Below are 26,048 nucleotides of genomic sequence, written 5' to 3'. Positions count from 1 at the left end.
TCTGCTAGCCTTGGAACTGCTTTCAATGCAAACTGAAAATATTTCTTCCCTTTCCTTTTTAAATCATAGCCTGTATGTCTTACCTTATACAGCAGGTTCTTTTTCTGCCTTTAAATAGATTAAAGGCAATTTGAATAAATAAGTGTTACTTTTTCTCCTTGTCAACTGTTTTTTATTGCTCAACTTATTACCACATTCAAGGGATGGAAGCATTTTAGTTAGTAGGCTCACTTTGAATCCTGAAAAAGGTGATGAGCTTTCAAATTGTCAAAGGCAGCTTCACTATAAGGCTTATCGATTGCAGGAGCTTGGCCTCCACAAGCATTTCAGCTTAGAGATGATCCTCGTTAGAAAAAATCCTGCTCAAACTACACATTTAGTGCTCACACAGAAAGAACAAACCCTATCAGATGGGCAGTGAGCTGCGCTGCTATCCTGGTTTGCTTCACTGCAGAGGTCAATCAGTGGGAGCTTAGCCCTTAAGATAAATTTGACTCAAAAATAGTTTAAGCACTATATCACAACCAAGAAATAGCCATACAAATTCTCTTCAATTAAAAAAACAGGTTGAGGCTTGCCACAACTGTCCATCCAATAGCTGGAGGCAGGGAACACAGGCTATATCTGGTTCCAAAAAGCAAAGCGGAAGCCGATCCAGTTGGCTGTGTTAGAGTAAAAACAATAGGAATTGGATGATCAAACGAAGCCCTTTATTATATGCCTGACTCTGGCCGAGTTTCGCTCGTAGAGCTGCCTCAGGGGCAATTCAATTGGCAGGACTTAAAAAATGCCTGCTGGGCATTAGTTCCTGCGGAATGCATCGACAATCAGGTTGATAGCAGCAGAATAATTGTCGATGCATTCCGCAGGAACTAATGTATATCCATACGTGATTTTGTGACAGTGTGACATTGTGACAGCAGCCCAGCAGGCATTTTTTAAGTCCTGCCAATTGAATAGCCCCTGAGGCAGCTCTACGAGCGAAACTCGGCAAGAGTCGGGCATATATCTGGTTCCATACATGACATGCATACAGGTGATTTTTTTTTTTTTTAATGACAACTCTGCCTCCAATTGCTAGATGAGGTATCTAAAGCCACATATTCTTGACTGGTGGAGCAGAAGGACAAAGGAGTACCATTTTATTATTTTGAATCTGTAAAAAACTGCAAATAAATAGTAATTATGCATTAAAATTTACAGAACAATATTGTGTTTAACTATGCACCCTGTAGAGGTCATGTCAACTTCCATTCACATAAAGATTCATTGAAATATACAATTTGCCCAGGGGTTCCTACATTTTTGCAAACTGTACATCATATACTGAAATTCATATAGTACGCCATTTACTATAACAAATATATTACACTGAAAAAGCAGAATTGCTTACCTATAATAGGTATTTCCAGAGGACAGCAGGATGTCAGTCCTCACACATGGTTGATATCATCTAGTGGAGCCCAGCCCAGAAAATTTATGTCAAAGTTTCTAGAGTGTTGACTGTGCCTTACTGATTATGGCCATGCATGCCATTATGCCATGAGAGGGGGGCCCCTTAATCTTGTATTTTAGCCGAACAGGTAAATACGTACAATAACTGAATGTAATTCACTTTAAAGTGTCTGAAAGGCAGAATATAAATCAAATAAAAAAAATTAAAACTCTAAAGGAAGGTGGGCGGGTTTCGTGAGAACTGATATCCTACTGTCCATGGAGTTCACCTGTTACAGGTAAGCAATTCTGCTTTCTCTGAGGAGAAGCAGGATGGCAGTCCTCACACTTGGGAAATTCCTAACTACAGGCTGCCCCCAATGAAAAAAGGGGAAACAATAACAAGTGCCAAGGGGGACTGGAAACAAACATCTTTTTTCAATTTATACTTAACATACGAAGGGTAGCCTATAACAAAAACAACAGACCCAAGGAGTAAATGGAGTTGGGTTCTACACTTCAAACAAACTCCATAGAACAGACTGGTCAAACCCACTATCATGTCAGCCATCCCTGTCCAAACAGTAGTGAAATGTGAATATATGGAGAGAACTCTACTTTGCAGCCTTGCAGATCTCCTCCATGGGCCTGATAACAAGCGAAGCACTAGAACTGCTATGCCTCGGTCAGAGTAAGCCATGACGTGGCCCACCAAATTCAATCCTGCCTGGGTTTAACAGAAGGAGATGCAATCTGCTAGCCAATAAGATAAAGTCTGTTTGGCAATGGCTATCCCCAATTTGGGTTTCAGTTCACTCTTGTTAGAAGGCCAAGGATCTTTTGCAGTCAAAAAATGTGCAGTTTTTGTTCACCTTGGTGGATATATGGACTGGAAAAGAATGTTGAAAAGATGATTGACTGATTAAGATAGAATTCTGATACCATCTTAGGCAAAAACTTCAGATGGGTGTAAAAGATTACCCTATAATGATAAAACTTGGTATAAGGTGGATAAATTACTAGAGCATGACAGTCACAGACTATGTGTGTTGAAGTGACTGCCATCAAAAATATGTCTTTTCCACATCGGGTGCTTCAGGTCACAGGAGTACAGTGGTTCAGAGGGAGCTTTCATCAGCTGGACAGAAACATATTGATGTCCCAAGGCACAGTGGAAGATCTGATTGAAGACTTCAGATGAAACAGACCCTACATGGTGATCATAGGTGCCAACTGCATTAAGATGAACTCTTACAGAGATGGTCTTAAGGTCAGACTCTGATAGATGTAGAAGGTAATCAAGTAATTTTTGTGTGGAGCAGGAGAAAGGATCAAGGGTCTTATGCTCAGAGCAAACCTCCTCCACTTAAATCCATAGGACTTTCTAATGGAATCTTTTCCTGAAGCCAAAAGATCTTGACACACATCCTCTGATACATCAAGATGTTGCAGGGTCAAACTCTCAATATCTAGACAATGAATACCAGGGATCTGATGAAGGGAAAATGCAACCTGCCCTGATCCTGAGTGATAAGATCTGGGGAAGTCTTCAGTTTGATTGGCTCCCTGATGGACATCTCCCTGAAGAGTGGGAACCAGATCTATCTCAGCTAAAAATGAGGTATGAGTAATATAGTTCCCCATCTTCTCTGAGTTTCAACAGAGCGTTTGCAACTAACAGGATCAGCCAATACACTTATAACAGATCCTCACCCCAATCTAGGGTAAAGGCATCTGAGACTAATTTTCTCAGCCCCATCTTTCTGGAACAGAAGAGAGGGACCTTCCTATTCTGAAGGAATGCAAACAGATTCACTGAAGATGTGCCTCATTGGCAGAATATCTAGTTTGCTACCCCCTGATTCAGGGACCGTTTGTGGAATTCCAAGGATCGACTCAATCTGTCTGCCAGGACATTCTCCATTCCAGCCAGGTATGCAGCCCCATGAACAATCCATTGCAAAATGACACAGTCACACATCTGGACATCCTCCTGATACAGAAGATGGGATCCTGTGCTTCCCTGTTGTTGATGTAGTGCAATTGCAACTGGTTGTCCATTTGAAACAGGATGATCTTGTTGGACAACCAGTCTCTGAAAGTCTTTAGAGCATACTGGATTGCTCTTAGTTCTAAGAAGTTTATCTGATAGAATTTCTCCTGAGCAGACCAAAGATCCTGGGTGTAGAGTGTTGCGTCCGTCGGTCTCAGACGGCTTTCACCTCTGTGCCTCACCTTTCTTCCTTCTCTCTTCTCAAGCTTTGGGAAGATGGCTGCTGCCGCGTCTTCATGCCATTCTCTCCGGTGTCCCCGGATCGGCAACGGTGATTTTTCTGAGGGCCTCTTAGGGTGCGTGCACGCAAGCCACCCACGTCTATATCCACGTCATGGCGAGAATCTCGGGGCATCCCCTCCGAGTGACGTCATCACATCCTAGTATTTAGCCTGCCCTTCGTTTGCTAACAAACTGAGTTAGCAAGGATTGGACTACCTCCGGTCTAAGCTGCTCTGCTGCTTCCAGCTGCCACAGGAAGCGCTCTCTGCCCTTCGGGGTATTCTTCACTAACCTGGGCACCCGCTCCTCAGGGGCCCTTCTACTCTATTTCAGGTACCTATCCTGGGATACCGGGTACTCGCTCGAGGGCCTGCTCTCCTTAATCTGGTGCCTGCCACTGAACAACTTCTGCCTGCCAGGACCTTCTACAATACAGCTTCAGCTCAGTGAGTACTACGTCAGTCTGTCTCATCTTCAGCTTCAACGCTCAGGGTTTACATCCAGGACCTGTCCCTGCTACGCCATGCTGCCTATCACCTACTCGAATGTGAGACTGGTCTCCTCTGCTGAGGACCCCTGGACTACTTCACTGGACTACCTTCCCTGCTGTCCGCCCTGGGCAGTACCATCAAGCTGTACAATAAATACTACTTCTCTGTGTCTGCCTGTATAGAGTCTAGTCTAGTACTGTGGTTCCTCATGGAGCTCCTCCCCATGGGAGTGGCCATCACCACAGTACCCAAGAATACACTTCAACACCTCATAACTATAACACAGAGCTCCTATACATGAGCTTTCCAACCCAGGTTGGATGCATCTGTTGTAAGGACAATTTGTGTCGGAGAATTTTGGAAAAAAATGCCCCTGACCACATTAGAATTGTGTCTCCAACAGGACAGGGAGTCCTTGAATAGTTGTTTAATATGGATGCTGACTCGTAGGTTCTGAGTGGCCTTGACTCCTGCTAGACCAGTCATCACATATGGGATTTTCTTCCTCCACAACTAATGGAGACAGAGGACACAGCTCTTTTATGACCTCACTCTGGGGTATAAGGGAGGTGTGGTTTTGGTCCAATCCAGTAGCCTACTGCCAGAGCAATGTGACCAATTCCCCCCTTATCACCTTGCTCACTCAGACTTTTCTGAGTGAGCAAGAGTTTCAAGTATTGAAGTCAGAACAGGCATCTTTAGGAGATAGAAAATGTTCTTCATGCTTGACCCCCGCCCCCTAACCCTGTGTTCCTGGACTGATCTAGCAGGATTTAAGAAAATAAAATTATCCGGTAAAAATTATTGAATCTTCCTTTTCTTCCTGCTAGACCAGTCATCACATATGGGAGTTACAAAAGCTATTCCTTGCTGGGGGCAGGAAGAAGATAGGGCTGCCTTAAAATTCTTGCTCCAAAGGCAGCATCTGCCTTGACCTGTATGTCCAACTTGTAATGCCTAATGAAACAGTGCAAACATGACCAGGCAGCTGCCTTACTTATTTCCTCCAGAGAGGCTGAGGCTAATGCTGCTCAGAATGATACTTACCCCTTTTCTGGAGCTTTTATCCAATAATACTGCAGACCCATACATTTCTTGCATACAGGTATTAAAAAATAAACATTTATCATTCACTACAAATTTACAGTAGAATGCTCGGGGGAGGGATATTTATTTCATTTATTTATTTAAAAACTCTTCTATACCGTCGTTAAGTTAGATAACCATCACAACAGTTTACAGTAAGGCACGATAATGAAAAAAGAGTGGTATAGATTACAATTTAAACATGTGCCATCATAGTCCGGTAACAATTTAATACAATAAACTATCGGGCGGATTTTAAAAGCCCTGCTCGCGTAAATCCGCCCGGATTTACGCGAGCAGGGCCTTGCGTGCCGGTGCGCCTATTTTCCATAGGCCGCCGGCGTGCACAGAACCCCGGGACTCGCGTAAGTCCCGGGGTTTCTGAAAAGGGGCGTGTCGGGGGCGTCGCCGAGTGACGCCGCGTTTGGGGGCGTGGCCCGGCGTTTGGGGGGCGGGCCTGGGGCGTGGCGCCAGCCCGGGGTGTTCCGGGGGCGTGGCCGCGCCCTCTGGAACCGCCCCCGGGTCGGGTCTCGGCGCGCCAGCAGCCTGCTGGCGCGCGTGGGTTTACGTCTCCCTCCGGGAGGCATAAATCCATGGATAAAGGTAGGGGGGGGTTTAGATAGGGCTGGGGGGGTGGGTTAGGTAGAGGAAGGGAGGGGAAGGTGAGGGGAGGGAACGGAGGCAGGCTGCGCGGCTCGGTGCGCGCCGGCTGCCCAAAATCGGCAGCCTTGCGCACGCTGATCCAGGATTTTAGAAGATACGCGCGGCTAAGCGCGTATCTTATAAAATCCAGTGTACTTTTGTTTGCGCAGCAGGCTCAAACAAAAGTACGCGATCGCGCAGTTTTTAAAAATCTACCCCTATGTGTGTAAGTTAAGCTTGTATTTTAGGAACATATTAGGCGGTTTGTATTTAACATTAATATGCATTTGTATGTTACAAGTAACAACTTCTAGTTTGGTGCATCCTTATCAATCAATTGTTTATCTCCTTCTCTTTATCTTTATAAAAAGCTTGTTTAAAGAGCCAGGTTTTCAGATTTGTTTTGAATATTTTCAAATTTCTCTGCAGCCTAATTTCGAGTGGCATCGTGTTCCATAGCACGGGGCCAGCCAGTGATAGTGCTCTTTCCCTTACTTGCGTGAAGCGTGCTGTTTTAACAGAGGGGACAGTTAGTAGAGCCTTATTAGCAGATCTCAGGTTTCTTTGCGGGACATGTACGCGTAGTGCAGTGTTAAGCCAGTCAGCTTTTTCATCGTGGTTTAGTTTATGAATTATACATAAAGCCTTATATTGTATTCTTTGTTCGATTGGAAGCCAGTGTAATTCGGCGAGTGTTCCTGTAATATGGTCATTTTTTTTTTGCCAGTCAAAATTCTAGTAGCTGAGTTTTGTAATATTTGCAGTGGCCACATTGTAGATTGTGGTAGTCCTAATAGTAGTGAGTTACAGTAATCAGTGCTAGCAAATATCATTGCCTGTAGGACTGTGCGAAAATTGTTTAGTGTTAGTAGAGGTTTTAGTCTTCTCAGGATCATTAGTTTTGCGTATCCTTTTATTTTCAATGAGATGTGTTGTTTCATGTTTAGCTCAGGGTCAATTATTAATCCTAGATTCCGTACTTTTGTTGCTAGCACAGCAGCTTGAGAATTTTTGAATGTGGGTGTTGGTTGTATGTGGTGTATGTTATTACGTTCAAGGTGTAAGAATTCCATTTTGTCGATGTTTATTACTAGTTCCATCTGATTTAAGAGCTGTTTGATTATTTCAAGATACAGATTGGCAAGTTTCATTGTTTCTTCAATGGTGTTTACAATGGGTAGCAGTAGCTGTATATCATCTGCGTATATGTAATGTATTATTCCATTATATCCACCGCTAGTAGGTGACATATCGGGAGGAGATAAATGTTAAAGAGTGTTGCCGACAGGGCTGATCCCTGTGGGACACCGGTTAGTAGTGTGACTTTGTCTGAGAGTGTATTTTGATTTGTACTTGAAAACATCTATTGTTTAAGTAATCCTCAAACCATTTTATTGTTTTATTAGTGAGCCCTATTTCTTTAAGTATGTTGAGTAGTATTTTGTGGTTTACCGTGTCCAATGCTGCGGAGAGATCTAATAGAACCAGAATGTAGTGTGTTCCTGTATCAAAACCTCTTAATATATTATCTGAAGGTTAATAGCAGAGTTTCAGTACTGTAGTGTTTGCAAAACCCATGTTATGTTGGGTATAATATGTTGTTACTTTCAATGTGGTTTGACAATTGTTTTTGTACTGTTTTTTCGATTAGCTTGGCTAATAGGGGTACGTTTGAGACTGGTCTATAGTTATTGAGATTTAGGGGGTCGAGGTTCTTTTTCTTAATTATTGGTTTGATTATAGCTCCTTTCAGAGTATCCGGCATTACTCCTTCATTTAGTGAGAGGTTGATGATCTTAGTTAGTGTTGGGGTTATTGTGTTAGTTTTTTTAGTTCTGTAATGGGAATGGTGTCAATTATGTGGGTTGCAGGCTTCATTTGATTTATCATTTTCTCGACTTCCGCATGTGATACCTCTTCAAATTCTGACCAGTTATTAACATCTCTAGTGGGCATCTTAACCTCTTGTTTTGTAGAGTTAGGGATTTTTTTTCTCAGGTTCTCAATTTTTTCTTTAAAGAATTGAGCTACCTCATTGCATTGGTTCTCTTGTAGGGTTACGTGGTTGTTTGTATTGTCACTGGTTAGGTTTTTTTACTATGTTAAATAGGGTTCTGGCGTTATTTGAAAATTTTTCTATTTTTGAGCTGTAGTATTTTTTTTTGGTGTCTAAAATTTTTTTTTTGTAGTATGCTAGTTGTTTTCTGTACTTTGTTAAATTCTCGGAAGTTTTGTTATTTTTCCATTCTTTTTCTTTCTTTCTAAGGCTTCGTTTTATTTCTTTAATTTGTTCAGTAAGCCATGGATTATTTATGTGGGCCATTTGCAGAGGATTTAATTCATTAGCCAAAGTATTTGTTTTGTTTAACCAGTTGGTTGTTGCGTTGTGACTATTAGCGTAGTGATGTGTGTTAGTTCTTCAATTAGTCTGTCTTTAAGTGTATCAGTGTTGAAAGGGGGACGGTATGAGAATTCAGCTGGTTCTGAGTTTTGTTTTTCTATTGGTTTTGTGTGCTTGATCTGAGAGTTAATGAGGAAGTGGTCTGACCATGGGATTTGTGTGTATTCGGTTTTTATGTTTTATAGGAAGCAACTGTTAATGAATGTAAGATCTAACAGTGACCAGCTTTGTGTGTTGGTTTGTCTGTGATCAGTTTGAAACCTAATGCCGGTCATTATGTCAATTAGTGTTTGGCAGGTATTAGATAGGGGTGAACGTCCATATGAAGATTAAAGTCACCTAGTATTATGGTGGGTTTAGAGGGATTTAGGTGAGTTGTGAAAAATTCTATAACTGACGAGATGTTAAGTTCGAGGAGACTGGGTGGGCAGTAGACCAGGCAGATTTGAAAATGGTTCGTGTCAAAAAGGGCTATTTCATGATTCATTGGCACTGAGATTGAGAGTAATTTAGTTTTAAATTTTTTTCAATAATTAATATTAATCCGCCCCCCTCTTTTGTTTATTCTCGGGATTGAGAAGACTTCATAGTTTTTGTTTGGGAATTGGTTCTTTAGAACTATATCTGATTTTTTTAGCCATGATTCAGTTATTGCTATAAAATTAGGTTTTGTGTCATATATCAGGTCTGTGATTATGGGAAATTGTTTTGTCACTGATTAGAAGAAAGGAGATCATTAGTAGTTTGTTTAGATTGATACTGTTGGTGCGTTTTACTGGAATTAGGTTATTTGTAGTCATATTGTTTTTTATTTTACGGCTGCGATTGTATTTGTGTTGTAGTTTCTTTGTGTTGTTTGCATACTTACCCTTTCCTTTGTTTACTTGGATGGTGAATGTAGAGCTTGTGGTGGTTGTGTGTGTCGTCCTGTTGTTGGGTAGGTGGTGGTCTTTTTCAATTTGCATTCTTTCCGGTTGTACGAGGGGCTGTATGAAGGAGTGTATAAAGGGGCATGCCCCTTTGTTGCACCCCTTTGGTGTGCTCCGCTGGCGTGCGGCGCCTTCCGAGTCCCTGTTGTTCTTTAATCCTCGGCATCCCCCGCTGACGACGGCTGCGTCACCGAGGGGGGAGGAGCACAACCCGGAAGTCTCAGCTCGCAGTGGGAACCTGTAGGGAGAGAGAAAGAAAAAGAAAAAACCCGGGAAGCAAAAAGAAACGTGATAAATCCAGTGAAAGAGTCTCAGTTGGTTTCAGAGGCAAGTGGGCACGCCGCCTTCCAGGTCCCTGTTGTTCTTTTATCCTCGGCGTCCCCCGATGACGACGGCCGCGTCACCGAGGGGGGAGGAGCACAACCCAGAAGTCTCGGCTCGCAGTTGGAACCTGTAGGGAGAGAGAAAGAAAAAGAAAAAACCCAGGAAGCAAAAAGAAACGTGAGAAATCCAGTGAAAGAGTCTCAGTTGGTTTCAGAGGCAAGTGGGCACGCCGCCTTCTGGGTCCCTGTTCTTTTATCCTCGGCGTCCCCCGATGACGACAGCCGCGACACCGAGTGGGGAGGAACACAACCCGGAAGTCTCGGCTCGCAGTGGGAACCTGTAGGGAGAGAGAAAGAAAAAGAAAAAACCTGGGAAGCAAAAAAAACCTGAGAAATCCAGTGAAAGAGCCTCAGTTGGTTTCAGAGGCAAGCGGGCACACCGCCTTCCGGGTTCCTGTTGTTCTTTTATCCTCGGTGTCCTCCGATGACGACAGCCGCATCACCGAGGGGGAGGAGCACAACCCGGAAGTCTCGGCTTGCAGTGGGAACCTGTAGGGAGAGAGAAAGAAAAAGAAAAAACCTGGGAAGCAAAAAGAAACGTGAGATATAAATATCAAAGATGCTTGTTCCAGGTGCATTGGCTATGTTGTACTATCTTTTTAGCTTTGTTTAAGCATTGGTCACTTTTGTCCATGAGAATGTGTGTTACTTAATTTTGGAGTGCCTTCGTTTAACTCATATTATGTTTGGTCTCTTTGATGGAAAATCTATAAAAATGTTTGATACAAAAAAAGATAATGCAATTGCTTCCCTAATCCACCTGGTTATGGTGATCTTTAAGGCTGCCTCTCTCTTCTGGGCACCATCAAATAAGTCAAATAGTCTGTCCATTTTCCTAAAGGCATTTGTCACCTTGAAATATTGCAACAAAATCCGACATGTGTCTAATCCTTCCCCTGACAGTCCTCACTACTGGAGGCTGGAAGGGATACCACCTGATTTATATGAAATGCCGAGAACATTTTGGGTAGGAATGACAGAACTGGCAGAAAGGTGACCAAATTCTGTGAAATACCAGGTAAGGATCCTTGTATGATTTGGCCTGCAGCTCTGAAATGCAGCTGGCTAAGCAAATTGCCACAAGGGATAAAGTCTTCAGTGACAAATCTTTAATAGATGCCTGCTTCAGTGGCTTGAAGGGCAGTTTGACTAATGCCCTTAGCCTGAGATTGAAGTCCAATTGGGAGGAACAGTGGTCTGATGCATTTTACCCCTTTAAGAAAACATCCTACATCCAGGTGCACTACTACTGAGGTGCCTTTAATTTGGTCCCTATAACATGCAATGGTTGCAATCTGAATCTTTAAGGACCTGAGTGCCAGACCTTTGTCCAAACCCACTTGAGGGAAATCTAATATTTGTGAGATATCCGCTGTCCAAGAAGAACAGAACTGCTTGGCACAAAAGTTCCCCAAACCCTGATATAGGCCAGGGAGCGGAAAACTTCCATTTCTTTAGCATAATTGATATTACAGAGGCAGAGTACCCTCTCTTGCCTAGGTTGCCCTGTCAAGGGCTAAGCCATAAGAGAGAATGGTGATAGGTCTTCCATCAGTACTGGACCTTGCCAGAGAAGACCCTGCTTCTTGGGTACAGCCAGTGGGGCTCTGTCCAGCAGCCTCAACAGATCCACAGACCAGGGTCTCCTTGGCTAATTTGGGGTTGCTAGAATGACCAAGAATGGATGGTTTTCCACTTTATTGTGCTGCCTAGTGGCCATGGTTGGAAGACACAGCAGGATGAGTCTTGGCCACAGGCATAAGAGCACATGTATTCCATTGGACCCAAACTCTGCTCTGTTGCTGAAAAATATGTTGGCCTTGGTGTTTGTATGTGTTTCCGTTAGGTCAGTACATGGAGGCCCCCAGCAGCTTACTATTCTTTGAAAGACCTCTAGCCCCAGTGTCCATTTTCCTGGATCCAACCTATTCCTGCTGAGGTAGTTAGCTTGCAGAGGTTTTTTTTTTAACTGCTATATAGGTAGTGTGGGACAAAGGATCAGTCAGGCCTCAAATGGCAGAGGAGCAGCAGCATATGGTCCAAACTATTGCTGTTCACTTCCTCCTTCTGCAGGCCTGATCATTGGCAGGAAAAATTGGAGAAGGGGAGAGGGAGGGGAGGGTGAGAAGCAGTTGGGGGATACAAGGGGGATCAGATGAGGACAGGGTGTTAGACTAGATTGGGTCAGGACATGTGTGTCAGAGAAAACCAGACATGTATATGAGAGAGAAAGAAAGAGTTTCTGGAGGGGGTGGTAGTGAGTGAGGGTCTATAAAGAAGAGCACCTTTCCAATCATGCTATTTTTTTGGCACAGTAGTTTTATTCTGTTTCTTTGGACATCCAACTCAATTGGAACTAGTTTCTATTAGGCTATGATACCATGAGCCTTCATTTGCAAATACTAGAGTTTTTCCCCCATATTTATATTCCTCTCCCAAATAAGCTCAGCCATTACAGTGACAATCCTCAACTGGAACCTCAATCTATGGCTCCCTCCAGCTAACATGAACCCCAAGTCTGAACACTCACAGTTAAATGATGATTTAGACTTTCATTCTCCCCTCCCCCAAGGACTGTGAATTCTATCTCCACAGGATCACCAATCCTGGCCATCCAGGGAACGGAAGACCTAACCAAGGAATCAAACCCAGGTCCTCTGCACATTAGCACACATCACCTCTACTGGCCCATCCTAATAATTTTTTTTATGAGTACTCCATGTTATAAGTAATTGTAATTTATATGAATTACCTTCAAGTTTCAGATTTGGCCCTCCACATTCAACAATGCCAATAAACTGGCTCTTAATTTGGCCATTTTTATACACAAATAATGTTGGTAAATATTTGTCATGGTAGTTTTTAATACAGTTATTTGCAATGGCCTTCAGGAACTTCGCTTCTGGAAACTTTCTAGCCAGCAGACTGAGATGATGGTTAAGTAGTATACACATTGGTATGCTAAAAGAAAACAAAATAATTTTTTTTCAATTTGCAGAACTGACATCACAATTTACTAAAACATGGCAGGATATTCACAATTTACTAAAACATTGCAGGATATGGTTAGCCAATATATAACTGTTAAAAGCAGATAAAGCAAAGATTCCTATCTGTAATAGCTGTTCTCCATAGAGAGCAGGACAAATCAGCCACATAAGTGGGTGATGTCATCTGATGGCGCCAAGATGGAAAAGCTCTCTCAGATCTCAAAAGACCCAAGAAGATTTTCTGAGCATGTGCAGGTGTTCCCATGCTAGTCTCCTCCATCTTTATAACAAGCTAACCTTCAACTCTAAGGAGAGGAAGGTGGGATTGTATAGATGATTTGTCCTGCTATCTACAGAGAATACCTGTTACAGGGAAGCAACTTTGCTTTCTTCTTGGACAAGCAGGACAGTAATAAGTCACATAAATGAGGACTTCCAAGCAGAGGATTGCATGAAAATATTTATTATTGTAAGTTAGTTTAACAAGGCCAGTATATTTCTTTTTTGGCCTAATTTTATATACTTTTTTTATACAGACATTAGTAGTTAATGTTGTTTAAGGTAGATTATCTGATCATGTTTTCTCTTTCTGTTCCTTGAAATCTGATGACTTTAAACAGAAGCCCTGGTTTCCTCTGGAAACTAACTCTTTATTTCTATTGTCTATTATCCTCTGTTTCCTGCTACTCTTTCTGCTTTGTGCGATAAGAAAAGAGGGGAAGAAGAGTTTTTTTTAAAGCAGATGGTGGGTTAAATAATCACAAGCTGAACATTAATTAGCCAAAGGTTGTGGAAATGTTAGAAATATACATCAGTGATCATCAGCTAATCAAAGATGGACATAAACTGTAAAGACTGAAAAAAAAAATACCCTGTTGGTCTTTCAAAGTGTTGAATGTGCGACTTTAGTAAGTCCTTAACATTGGAAGAACCAGCTATCAGATAGCAAGTAAACTTTACAAAATTGGAAAAGTTCCAGTATCTTACATAAACAGTGCCAGTTATAATGTCACCGCAAAACTTCTGCTGATTAAGCTGGGAAAATTATAAGCAACTAAGAAACAGTTACTGAAGAATTCACTCATTCATACACACACACACAATACTGCATAACCGCAGTAATAGTTAGTTTAATAACTGCTGGGCACCACTGTAATAACAACCAGCTGTAATATATATTCACAGCACTAGTGACAAGACTAACAGCAGTGGGCCCACAACTGTTGCAGAATCTGGAGTACCAGCAGTACCATTGGACACAGAGAAAGAGAGACCCACATAAGAAAACATCAAGGCAGTAGAGGAGGACCAGAAGGCTCATCTGCATACTGCTCCCAGCATCCCCCGGGAGAGGAGTCCAGAGGTCACCGCAAGCGATCCAGGGATTGACTTCCATGCCCCAGCTTCCAGAGGGCCCCGCAAGGTTTGCAGTAGAGGAGGACCGGAAGGCTCATCTGCATACTGCTCCCAGCATCCCCCGGGAGAGGAGTCCAGAGGTCACCGCAAGCGATCCAGGGATTGACTTCCACGCCCCAGCTTCCAGAGGCCCCGCAAGGTTTGCAGTAGAGGAGGACCGGAAGGCTCATCTGCATACTGCTCCCAGCATTCCACGGGAGAGGTCACCGCAAGCAATCCAGGGATTGACTTCCACGCCCCAGCTTCCAGAGGCCCCGCAAGGTTTGCAGTAGAGAAGGACCGGAAGGCTCATCTGCATACTGCTCCCAGCATCCCTCGGGAGAGGAGTCCAGAGGTCACCGCAAGCGATCCAGGGATTGACTTCCATGCCCCAGCTTCCAGAGGCCCCGCAAGGTTTGCAGTAGAGGAGGACCAGAAGGCTTATCTGCATACTGCTCCCAGCATCCCCTGGGAGAGGGGATTAATTTAACCCTGGTTTAAGAGGATTGGTAAGTATAGTTTTCAGAAATCTTTGGGCTTATAAAAGTTTGGTGAATGGTGAAATTAAGGGATATATTCTTTAGAGTTTGTGTGTGGCTGAAGTAATAAACAAACCAGAGATAGTTAATTCTAGTGTCTGTCTTTCCTACCCACTCAACCCCTCATTTTTAGGCACAAGACACTTTCTCATTAAAAATCAATCAGGGTTTTATCTAAAACATAATATTGTACCAGCCCTTATTGAAAGTTTAATTATCCCATTGTAGGACACTAGCTGATTAATTACTAAATTCACCTGTATATTTAAAGTACTCTCATTCCAACTAACTTAACTAGGAACTCAATAATACTAAGATGAAAGCAGCAGTCCAGCAGCAAGAGGGGGGCTTTCCAGTCTTTTACATTGAGTGTCACATGTATGATTTTTTACCTGCCGGTGAGAGATTGTATGTGTGCACTCGGTGCAAAGAGCTCCTAGCTCTCAGGGAACAAGTCTGATCTCTGGAGGCTAGAGTAGCAGACTTGGAGGAGCTGAGGGAGACAGAGAGGTACATTGACGAGACCTTTAGGGACATAGTAGCCAAGTCCCAAATCTACTCTGGCAGCCCCAGTGCTGCCTTGGATCAGAAAGGTCTCCCAGTAGGAGAACATCACCCTGGTGTAGCAGGAAGTGATCCTGTAGCAAGGACCTGCTCTCCAGGTGATGTATTGTCCTCTCGCAGTGAGGACAAATCTCCCAGGGCTACTGCCCAGGAGGGAAGGGTTAGGCCGGCCATCATAGTTCGCGATTCAATTATTAGAAATGTAGATAGCAGGGTGGCTGGTGGACGTGAAGACCGCCTGGTAACTTGCCTGCCTGGTGCGAAGGTGGCAGACCTCACGCATCACCTAGATAGGATTATAGACAGTGCTGGGGAGGAGCCGGCTGTCATGGTACATGTGGGCACCAACGACATAGGAAAATGTGGGAGAGAGGTTCTGGAAGCCAAATTTAGGATTTTAGGTAGGAAGCTGAAATCCAGAACCTCCAGGGTGGCATTCTCTGAAATGCTTCCTGTTCCACGTGCAGGTCCCCAGAGGCAGGCAGAGCTCCAGAGTTTCAATGCGTGGATGAGACGATGGTGCAGGGAAGAGGGATTCAGCTTTGTAAGGAACTGGGGAAACTTTTGGGGAAAGGGGAGACTTTTCAGAAAGGACGGGCTCCACCTTAACCAGAGTGGAACCAAGCTGCTGGCACTAACTTTCAAAAAGGAGATAGAGCAGCTTTTAAACTAGAACAAGGGGGAAAGCCGACAGTCACTCAGCAGTGCATGGTTCAGAGAAATGTTGAAGGATACTAATGAAACAGGAGAGTTAGGGCATCCCAACAGAGAGGTTCCATCAAAAGCAAACATAGTTCATATGCCTATATGTAAAAAATCACCGAAGCTAATGATTTCCGAATTATCCCAAACAACTGAAAAGCAGGTTGTTAAAACAAGCAAAAACCACACTTTGAAATGTCTGTATGCCAATGCCAGAGGTCTAAGAAGTAAGATGGGAGAGTTAGAGTGTATAGCAGCAAATGATGAGATTGACATAATTGGCATCACAGAGACTTGGTGGAAGGAGGATAACCAATGGGACAGTGCTTTATCAGGGTACAAATTATATCGCAATGATAGGGAGGATCAACTTGGTGGGGGTGTGGCACTTTATGTTTGGGAGGGTATAGAGTCCAACAGGATAAAGATCATACAAGAGAGTAAATGCTCAGTAGAATCTATATGGGTAGAAATCCCATGTGTGTTGGGTAAGAGTATAGTGATAGGAGTATACTACCGTCCACCTGGACAAAATGGTCAGACAGATGATGAAATGCTAAGAGAAATCAGGGAAGCAAACCAATTTGGCAGTGCAATAATAATGGGAGATTTCAATTACCACAACAAACAAACTGGGAGTCAATAGATAACCACAAAAGTATCTTGTAAGATGGTTGAGACGTGAGGTCCATTCTGAACGGTAACTGACTCTTGCTTAAACATCTTTTTGATGTGCTCCTGACGAAGCTGCATAAGCGAAACACCGGCCCGTGTAGGGCAATACGAAACAGTCGTTTGTCAAGAGTCTGCTGTTCTATGAATTCCATGGAGGACATTTTTAGTTAAAAGACAAAAATCAAAAAATTCTATGAAAATACTTTTTGGAATATTAAAGCATTAAAAATGATGAAGGTGGATGATTGAGTAGACCGGTTAGTGTCTGTTATGAGGACATATAACGTCAGGCTTGCTGACACCTTCTTAGGCTAAAATTTACTATGTTTTGATTTCCACACTTTTTGTATTAGATTTCAATTACCCCAATATTGACTGGGTAAATGTAACATCAGGACTTGCTAGAGACATAAAGTTCCTGGATGTAATAAATGATTGCTTCATGGAGCAATTGGTTCAGGAACCAACAAGAGAGGGAGCTATTTTAGATTTAATTCTTAGTGGAACGCAAGATTTGGTGAGAGAAGTAACGGTGGTGGGGCCACTTGGCAACAGTGATCATAACATGATCAAATTTAAACTAATAACTGGAAGGGGGACAATAAGTAAATCTGCAGCTCTAACACTAAATTTTAAAAAGGGAACTTTGATAAAATGAGAAAAATAGTTAGAAAAAAACTGAAAGGTGCAGCTGCAAAGGTTAAAAGTGTTCAACAGGCATGGACATTGTTAAAAAATACAATCCTAGAGGCGCAGTCCATATGTATTCCGCGCATTAAGAAAGGTGGAAGGAAGGAAAAACGATTACCGTCATGGTTAAAAGGTGAGGTGAAAGAGGCTATTTTAGCCAAAAAAAATCCTTCAAAAATTGGAAGAAGGATCCATCTGAAGAAAATAGGATAAAACATAAGCATTGCCAAGCTAAGTGTAAAACATTGATAAGACAGGCGTAGAGAAAATTTGAAATGAAATTGGCCATAGAGGCAAAAACTCCTAATAAAAACTTTTAAAAATATATCCAAAGCAAGAAACCTGTGAGGGAGTCGGTTGGACCATTAGATGACAGAGGGGTTAAAGGGGCTCTTAGGGAAGATAAGGCCATTGCAGAAAGACTAAATGAATTCTTTGCCTCCGTGTTTACTAATGAGGATGTTGGGGAGATACCAGTTCCGAAGATGGTTTTCAGGGGTGATGACTCAGACGAACTGAATGAAATCACTGTGAACCTGGAAGATGTAGTAGGCCAGATTGACAAACTAAAGAGTAGCAAATCATCTGGACCGGATGGCATGCATCCTAGGGTTCTGAAGGAACTAAAAAATGAAATTTCTGATCTATTAGTTAAAATTTATAACCTATCATTAAAATCATCCATTGTACCTGAAGACTGGAGGGTGGCCAATGTAACCCCAATATTTAAAAAAGGCTCCAGGGGCGATCCGGGTAACTATAGACCAGTGAGCCTGACTTCAGTGCCGGGAAAAATAGTGGAAACTATTCTCAAGAACAAAATTGTAAAGCATATAGAAAGACATGATTTAATGGAACATAGTCAACATAGATTTACCCAAGGGAAGTCTTGCCTAACAAATCTGCTTCATTTTTTTGAAGGGGTTAATAAACATGTGGATAAAGGTGAACCGGTAGATGTAGTGTATTTGGATTTTCAGAAGGCATTTGACAAAGTCCCTCATGAGAGGCTTCTATGAAAACTAAAAAGTCATGGGATAGGAGGCGATGTCCTTTCGTGGATTACAAGCTGGTTAAAAGACAGGAAACAGAGAGTAGGATTAAATGGTCAATTTTCTCAGTGGAAAAGGGTAAACAGTGGAGGGCCTCAGGGATCTGTACTTGGACCGGTGCTTTTCAATATATATATATATAAATGATCTGGAAAGGAATACGATGAGTGAGGTTATCAAATTTGCAGATGATACAAAATTATTCAGAGTAGTTAAATCACAAGCAGACTGTGATACATTGCAGGAGGACCTTGCAAGACTTGAAGATTGGGCATCCAAATGGCAGATGAAATTTAATGTGGACAAGTGCAAGGTGTTGCATATAGGGAAAAATAACCGTTGCTGTAGTTACACGATGTTAGCTTCCATATTAGGAGCTACCACCCAGGAAAAAGATCTAGGCATCATAGTGGATAATACTTTAAAATCGTCAGCTCAGTGTGCTGTAGCAGTCAAAAAAGCAAATAGAATGTTAGGAATTATTAGGAAGGGAATGGTTAATAGAACGGAAAATGTCATAATGCCTCTATATCGCTTCATGGTGAGACCACACCTTGAATACTGTGTACAATTATGCTCGCCGCATCTCAAAAAAGATATAGTTGCGATGGAGAAGGTACAAAGAAGGGCAACCAAAATGATAAAGGGGATGGAACAGCTTCCCTATGAGGAAATGATGAAGAGGTTAGGGCTGTTCAGCTTGGAGAAGAGACGGCTGAGGGGGGATATGATAGAGGTCTTTAAGATCATGAGAGGTCTTGAATGAGTAGATGTGTGTCAGTTATTTTCACTTTCGAATAATAAAAGGACTAGGGGGCATTCCATGAAGTTAGCAAGTAGCACATTTAAGACTAATCGGAGAAAGTTCTTTTTCACTCAGCGCACAATAAAACTCTGGAATTTGTTGCCAGAGGATGTGGTTAGTGCAGTTAGTGGAGCTGGGTTCAAAAAAGGTTTGGATAAGTTCTTGGAGGAGAAGTCCATTAATAGCTATTAATCAATTTTACTTAGGGAATAGCCACTGCTATTAATTGCATCAGTAGCATGGGATCTTCTTAGTGTTTGGGTAATTGCCAGGTTCTTGTGGCCTGGTTTTGGCCTCTGTTTGAAACAGGATACTGGGCTTGATGGACCCTTGGTCTGACCCAGCATGGCAATTTCTTATGTTCTTATGTTCAAAAGGTCGCGGTATGGGAAACCAAATTTGGCGTGGCCAATACAGGGCTATGAGAATCATTAATCCCCGGTCCTGTTGTAGCTTCACGAGAGTCTTGCTTATTAGTGGAATCGGAGGATATGCATAAAGCAGGCCTTTGTTCCAGGGACGGGCGAAGGCATCTCTGGCTGGTGCATGCCGGTCCCTGTGCAGGGAGCAGAAGCTTTCCACTTTGTGGTTCTGACTGGATGCAAAGAGGTCAATGGTCGGATGACCCCACCGGTGGAAGATTCTGCTCACAACCGAGGGATCCAGAGACCATTCATGGGGTTGGAAATGTCAGCTGAGGCGGTCTGCCAGTGCAATCTGTGTGCCCGCTAGATAAGTGGCTCGCAGAAGAATGGAATGTGACAGGGCCCAGGCCCAAATCTGCGCCGCCTCCTGGCAAAGCAGATAAGAGCCCATGCCTCCCTGTTTGTTCAGATACCACATTGCAACTCGGTTGTCTGTTTGAATCAGGACAACTTTGTTGGAGCTGCTATCCTGAAATGCATAAAGGGCATACCGCATCGCTGAAAGCTACAGAAAGTTGATTTGATGTGTCGCTTTGGCTGTTGTCCAAGTCCCTTGAGTTTGAAGGCCTTGGACGTGGGCTCCTCAACCTAGGTTGGAGGCGTCCATAGTTAAGGTCACCTGAGGAGCCAGTTGCTGGAAAGGAAGACCCACTTGTAAGTTGGCTTTGTGTGTCCACCAGGCGAAGCTGGCTGGTTATGACTACCAGGGACGACAGCGACTGAGTAGCTTGTCGCCACTGGGATTTCAGAGTCCATTGGGTCACTCTTATGGCCAGGTGTGCCATAGGGGTGACATGGACTGTTGATGCCATGTGGCCAAGCAACCTGAGTAGCTGGCCAGCTGAGGCTCTTTTTCAATGGCGGATAAAGCTGGCAAGATTGGACAGCATAATCGCAAGGTCGTTGGGTAAGAATGCTCTGGACAGTGTTGTGTCTAGGTCTGCTCCTATAAAGGGGAGAAGATGAGACGATGTCAATTGGGATTTGGGGTAATTTATTAGAAATCCCAATGAGCTTAGAAGCCTTATGGTGAGAATGAGAGAGTCAAGGGCTCCGTGTTTTGACTGTTTTTTTATGAGCCAGTCGTCCAGGTATGGAAAAACGTGTACACCTCTGCTGTATAACTGCGTAGCCACGACTGCCAGGCATTTAGTAAAGACACGAGGCACCGAGGCTAGGCCAAATGATAGTACTTTGTATTGACAGTGATTGCGGCCCACCACAAATTGCAGATATTTGTGATGAGGCGGGGATATCGCAATATGGGCGTATGCGTAGACTATCCAACTTGAGGCCTTCACAGTCCTCCCCTATTTAATTTCCTTACTTTTCGCCCAAGTTATACAAACCCTATTCTCTATACTTGCTTCACCCATTTTATGTTTTCGAGGTTATTTCTACCCTGTTCATTGTTTTATCCAGGTTATTCTTCCCTGTTCATTGTAAAACAAGACTTTGTCTATGTTATTTTGCTGGTTGTAATGTAAACCGAAGTGATAATTAATCTTGTTAATTGAACCTTGGTATATAAAAGTTATAAATAAATAAATAAATAAATAAATGCGTCTTGGAGGTCCAGAAAGCAGAGGCAATCCCCTTGTTGAAGTAGAGGAAGCATGGTGCCCAGGGATATCATCCTGAACCATTCCTTGTGAAGAAATCTATTCAAGGCACGGAGGTCCAGAATAGACCGGAGGCCGCCGATCATTTTTGGAATTAGGAAATATCTGGAGTAGAACCCTTTTCCCTGCTGATTCGGTGGAACCTGTTCCTCGGCTCTGACCGACAGAAGGGTTGAGAGCTCTGACTCAAATTTCCCTGTGTGGTAGTCCCAGCTCCAGAATGGAATGGGTGGGAAGGCCGGGGGTGTTTTTGAAAAAATTAGATGGTAACCTTGGGTTACGATGGACAGTACCCACTGGTCCGTGGTGATTGGATGCCAATTTGTTGCAAAGTGGCACAGGCAGCCCCCCACTGGAATATGGCTAGTGCTCTCTCGAAAAGAGTCAAAATTCAGACGAGGGGCCAGCTTGTGGAGCTAGCTGTGGTCTAGATGTTTTAGTTTGGCGTGCATGTCCTCTCTGAGGTGCCCAAGCCAGTTGTTCACGGTACGCAAGAGGGTAATATCTGCGTGGCCTGTAGAATTGTTTCTTGGGTTCCCTATGCGTGGCCCTGCGGGCTACGGAGGGAACATCTGAGGAGACAACTGGCACAGGGTCTCATGATGGTTCTTTAACTGGGCCACTGTGTCCTGGATCTTATTCCCGAACAGGTTGTCTCTGGTACAGGGTAGATCTGCCAGTTTGTTGTGCACTTCCTGGCGTAGGTCTGAGGCCTTAAGCCAGGCCCAGCGTCTAACACTGATGCCCGCTGCCGAGACTCTGGATGCTGTTTCAAAAGAATCATAGGCAGCTCTTCATGTTTACCTGCTTCCATTCCTTTTTGTAGGATGGAGGACAAAGCTTCTTGTTGTTGCTGTGGTAATGTCTCTGCAATCTCCTGGACTTGTTTCCAGAGATTTCTATTATATTGGGTCATGTATAGTTGATATGCTGCAATTCACGATATCAACATGGACCCTTGGAAAATTCTTCATCCCAACGCATCCAATGGTTTCTGTTCCTTACCAGGAGGAGCAGAGGCATGTGGAGGTGATCGTTTAACCTTTTTCTGAGCTGATTCCACAACTACAGAATGGTGGGACAGCTGGCTTTTCTGAAAACTTGGGGCTTGTTGAAACAGGTTGGTAGCATCTGTCTTTTTATTGACTGGGGGTACTGTACCTGGATGTTCCCACAGGCGGTGCATGAGGTCTAAAAGAACTTCATGTACCGGTATTGCCATTATTTCTTTTGGAGCATCTACAAATTGTAAGACCGCCAACATTTTATGGTGAGCATCTTCCTCCGTGACCAGTGTAAAAGGTATAGTCTCAGACATCTCTTTGACAAAACTGGCAAAGGAGAGTTCTTCTGGAGGAGATCTTTGCCTTTCCTCCAGCGGTGAAGGCTCTGAGACCAAGTCCTCGGATGTCCATGATGAATCATCTGAGGATGCATCGTCCCATGGATTATAGGAACTTTCTCCTTCTCCCAGTGGAGCTCCCGATGGAGGAAGCATGCCAAAGAAGAGAGGGAGGGAAGGCATCAATGGAACTGGCAACAGCATCGAGGGCATCGGGGCAGATGAGGTGCGCTTGGGTACCGGTAGCCCCGATGGCCCTAGCATGGGCTCCGGCATGGACAGTTCCCATGGAGGGACATGGCCGGGAATCGATCCTTCCTCCTCCGAGGAACCTGGTACTGGAATCGGGACCTGCGGAGGCCTCGATGGATGACTCTTTGTCAGCGTGTCTGGTGGAAGAGGAGTCAATAAGGCACCGATGAGCGTCTTGAAGCGCTCGTGGAGCGGTGCCATCATTGAGTAAGCTGGTTCTGGGGCTGGTATGGGGGCCGGCGCCAACGGTGACTGGAAGCCTTGTAAGGCTTTCAGCACGGCCTCTTGGACGATGTGGTCCAATTCCTCCTGGGAAGCTGGCATGGGTGGCACTGCGATCGGAGTAGAAGGCAGGTTAGGCGTCCCTGAAGCCTCCACGGGGGTCCGTGGAGGTTCAGTGCCTGGCACCAGTATCAGTGGGGAACGCCTAGGGGTCCCAGGTCCAGAGGAATATGGGGGCTCCTCTCCCTGGGCCCTCTTTGCAGGCGGCTTGATGGAAGTCTATGCCACTTTGGTATTGGTGCCGGCACTGGTCGGGGACGCCCTTCGGTGCCTGGTCCGGTCTTTCCCCGGCACTGAGGATGACGCTGATGTCCTTGATGGAGTCAGTGATGGATGGTCACCCTGTCCACAGTGCTCCTAGCAAATCATCTTCGAAGTCAACGGACCCTCTATGGTCGATGGCGCTTGAACTGGCGTCGATGGAGCAGTATGTTTTGAAGCAAACAACTGCTCCATTTTGTCCAGGTGAGCACGACGGCCTTTGGGAGTCATTTGTGCACAACTAGGGCATCGACAAATGTTGTGAGAGGGGCCTAAGCACAAAACACAGACTTCATGCAGGTCCATTATGGATAAGGTCCTCGGACACTCGGGGCATTTCCTAAACCCGGTCATCATGTTAAAATTTGGGAGGCGCGCGGTCAGTGACCGTCGGGCACCGAAGCGGTAAGCCGCTGGGAACCGACCTCAAATACCGGAAAAAACACTTACCGAGCATTGGAGCATTGGAGGGAACAGAGCATGATGGGGAACCCTGATGAGGGATTTTTTAAGAAGATAAACTTCAAATAGTTCCATGAGGAAAATTGTGAGAAATTTCTCACAGAGCTCCTAAACCACGAGGCAACCGCTGCACGGAAAAAAAGACTGACAGGGGACCCCTGGTGGCTGCAGGGTTAGTGGCATGCTAGGCATGCTCAGTGTGCCAGTCAAAGTTCTAGAAACTTTGACAAAAGTGTTCCGTGACAGGGCTCCATCTGATGTCACCCATATGTGAGGATTACCATCCTGCTTGTCCTGGGAGAAAGTATCTTCAGTACAAATTAGATGTGAATCTGTTACAGTAAATCTTTATTCATGTACATATACATAATTAAAATATTAGTACTCACAGTAAAGAATAATATAAAACTAAGGGGGGGGGGGGGGGGGGGGAATTGGGGGGGCCGGGGGGGGAATTAAAATAAAATTGTTTGCATTTATTGTTCAACATACTGTTATATGGTTTCTTTGTAAGCCAGCTTTAATTATCCATGTTGGGTATTTGAGCGCAGTTTTCCTTCAACATGTACTCCACGGGCTATTTGTGTGCCATAGGTGTGCTCTCTCATATAGTTGTAACAGGATTGTACTTTTCATTCTGTATTATGGCGGGACTGCTAGTCAGGTCCTTCTTTGTATTTGGTTGATATAAGTGCATAAATAAAAACTTTCAAAAAAAAAAAAACTAATACAAATCTGCACTAATGACCCCTAAGGCTAAATATACAAAACCAAAACTAAATATGAATAAGGATGATAGTTGAAAGATAGTGGGGTAGATTTTTTAAAAAAGCGCGTTCGTGTACTTTTGTTGGCGCACCAGGCGCAAACAAAAGTACGCTGGATTTTATAAGATACGCGCTTAGCCACGCGTATCTTATAAAATCCTGGATCGGCGCGTGCAAGGCTGCCGATTTTGGGCAGCCGGCGCGCGCCGAGCCGCGCAGCCTGCCTCCGTTCCCTCCGAGGCCGCTCCGAAATCGGAGCGGCCTCGGAGGGAACTTTCTTTCGCCCCCCCCTCACCTTCCCCTCCCTTCCCCTACCTAACCCCCCCCCCCACCCGGCCTATCTAAACCCCCCTACCTTTATCCATGGATTTACGCCTCCCGGAGGGAGACGTAAATCCACGCGCGCCGAGACCCGACCCGGGGGCGGTTCCCGGAGGGCGCGGCCACGCCCCCGGGCCCGCCCCCGAAACGCCGTGTCCCGCCCCCAAAACGCCGCATCGTTCGGCCCCGCCCCCAACACACCCCCTTCAGAAAACCCCGGGACCTACGCACGTCCCGGGGCTCTGCGTGCACCAGCGGCCTATGCAAAATAGGCGCGCCGACGCGCAAGGCCCTGCTCGCGTAAATCCGGGCGGATTTACGCGAGCAGGGCTTTTAAAATCCGCCCGTAAGTGTATGTTTTTTTATACCAATCACACCACAGAAGTCGAACTCCTCTCCCAATATATAGCAATCTAATATAGAGAGGGAAAATGTATATTCCGAAAAATATTAAAATACTTATTCAATATATGTAAATGAAGAGAAAGGTATCATAAAATTAAAGTGCCCTTACAGGGCCACAGACGGTATCAGCTCTTATGGCACCATAAATTATAATCACGTACCCACTCTCTTATACATATATATGTGTTAAATTTTATCTGCAATTACTTTATTTATCAAATCTCTAAAACAACAATACTAGAAATATACCTCAGTTTTAACCATTAATATCTTGGTTCAGAAAATACTTAGCTCAGTCACTGGCGTATCGATATAATATTTTGCTGATGCTGTATCATTTCAATAAATCATAAGTTGTTCCTAACACGGACCATGTTTTGGCTAAATTAGCCTTCATCAGGGGATTTTTCTTTTATTCAAACATTATCAGCACGCCGCAAACTCTTCATATTTCCACACCCTTCTATGAAACAACGCTGTTCTCAAAAACAGGGTATTCTTACCAATACGGTTTTAACAGTGGGTACGTGATTATAATTTATGGTGCCATAAGAGCTGATACTGTCTGTGGCCCTGTAAGGGCGGGAGACGGTGGATTGACACCAATAGGCACTTTAATTTTATGATACCTTTCTCTTCATTTACATATATTGAATAAGTATTTTAATGTTTTTTTATACCGACATTCAATTCAGAATATCACATCGGTTTACACAGAACAGAATTGTCATCAAATATACTATTGAGGACAGAATACAGTTAAACAGTTCAAAACATTAAATATGAAATTAAAACATCAAATTAAAAAACAACTTAGATTAAAAATAGACCTATATAAATCAAGAACCTACTGTTC

General features: G+C 43.9%; 1 protein-coding gene across 1 annotated transcript in view; it reads right to left on the bottom strand.

Moving 5' to 3' along the window:
* The window catches only part of PDCL2 (phosducin like 2), a 152,406-nt gene that overhangs the window by 38,734 nt on the left and 87,624 nt on the right, over positions 1 to 26,048 (bottom strand). The window contains exon 5 of the mRNA XM_029587420.1: positions 12,394 to 12,602. Within this exon, the coding sequence (XP_029443280.1) occupies positions 12,394 to 12,602 (209 nt within the window). The remainder of the gene's footprint in view (positions 1 to 12,393; positions 12,603 to 26,048) is intronic.

This window comes from Rhinatrema bivittatum, chromosome 1, assembly GCF_901001135.1.
Source record: "Rhinatrema bivittatum chromosome 1, aRhiBiv1.1, whole genome shotgun sequence".
In the NCBI taxonomy this organism is placed as follows: domain Eukaryota; kingdom Metazoa; phylum Chordata; class Amphibia; order Gymnophiona; family Rhinatrematidae; genus Rhinatrema; species Rhinatrema bivittatum.
This window is presented reverse-complemented; position numbering and strand designations above follow the sequence as displayed.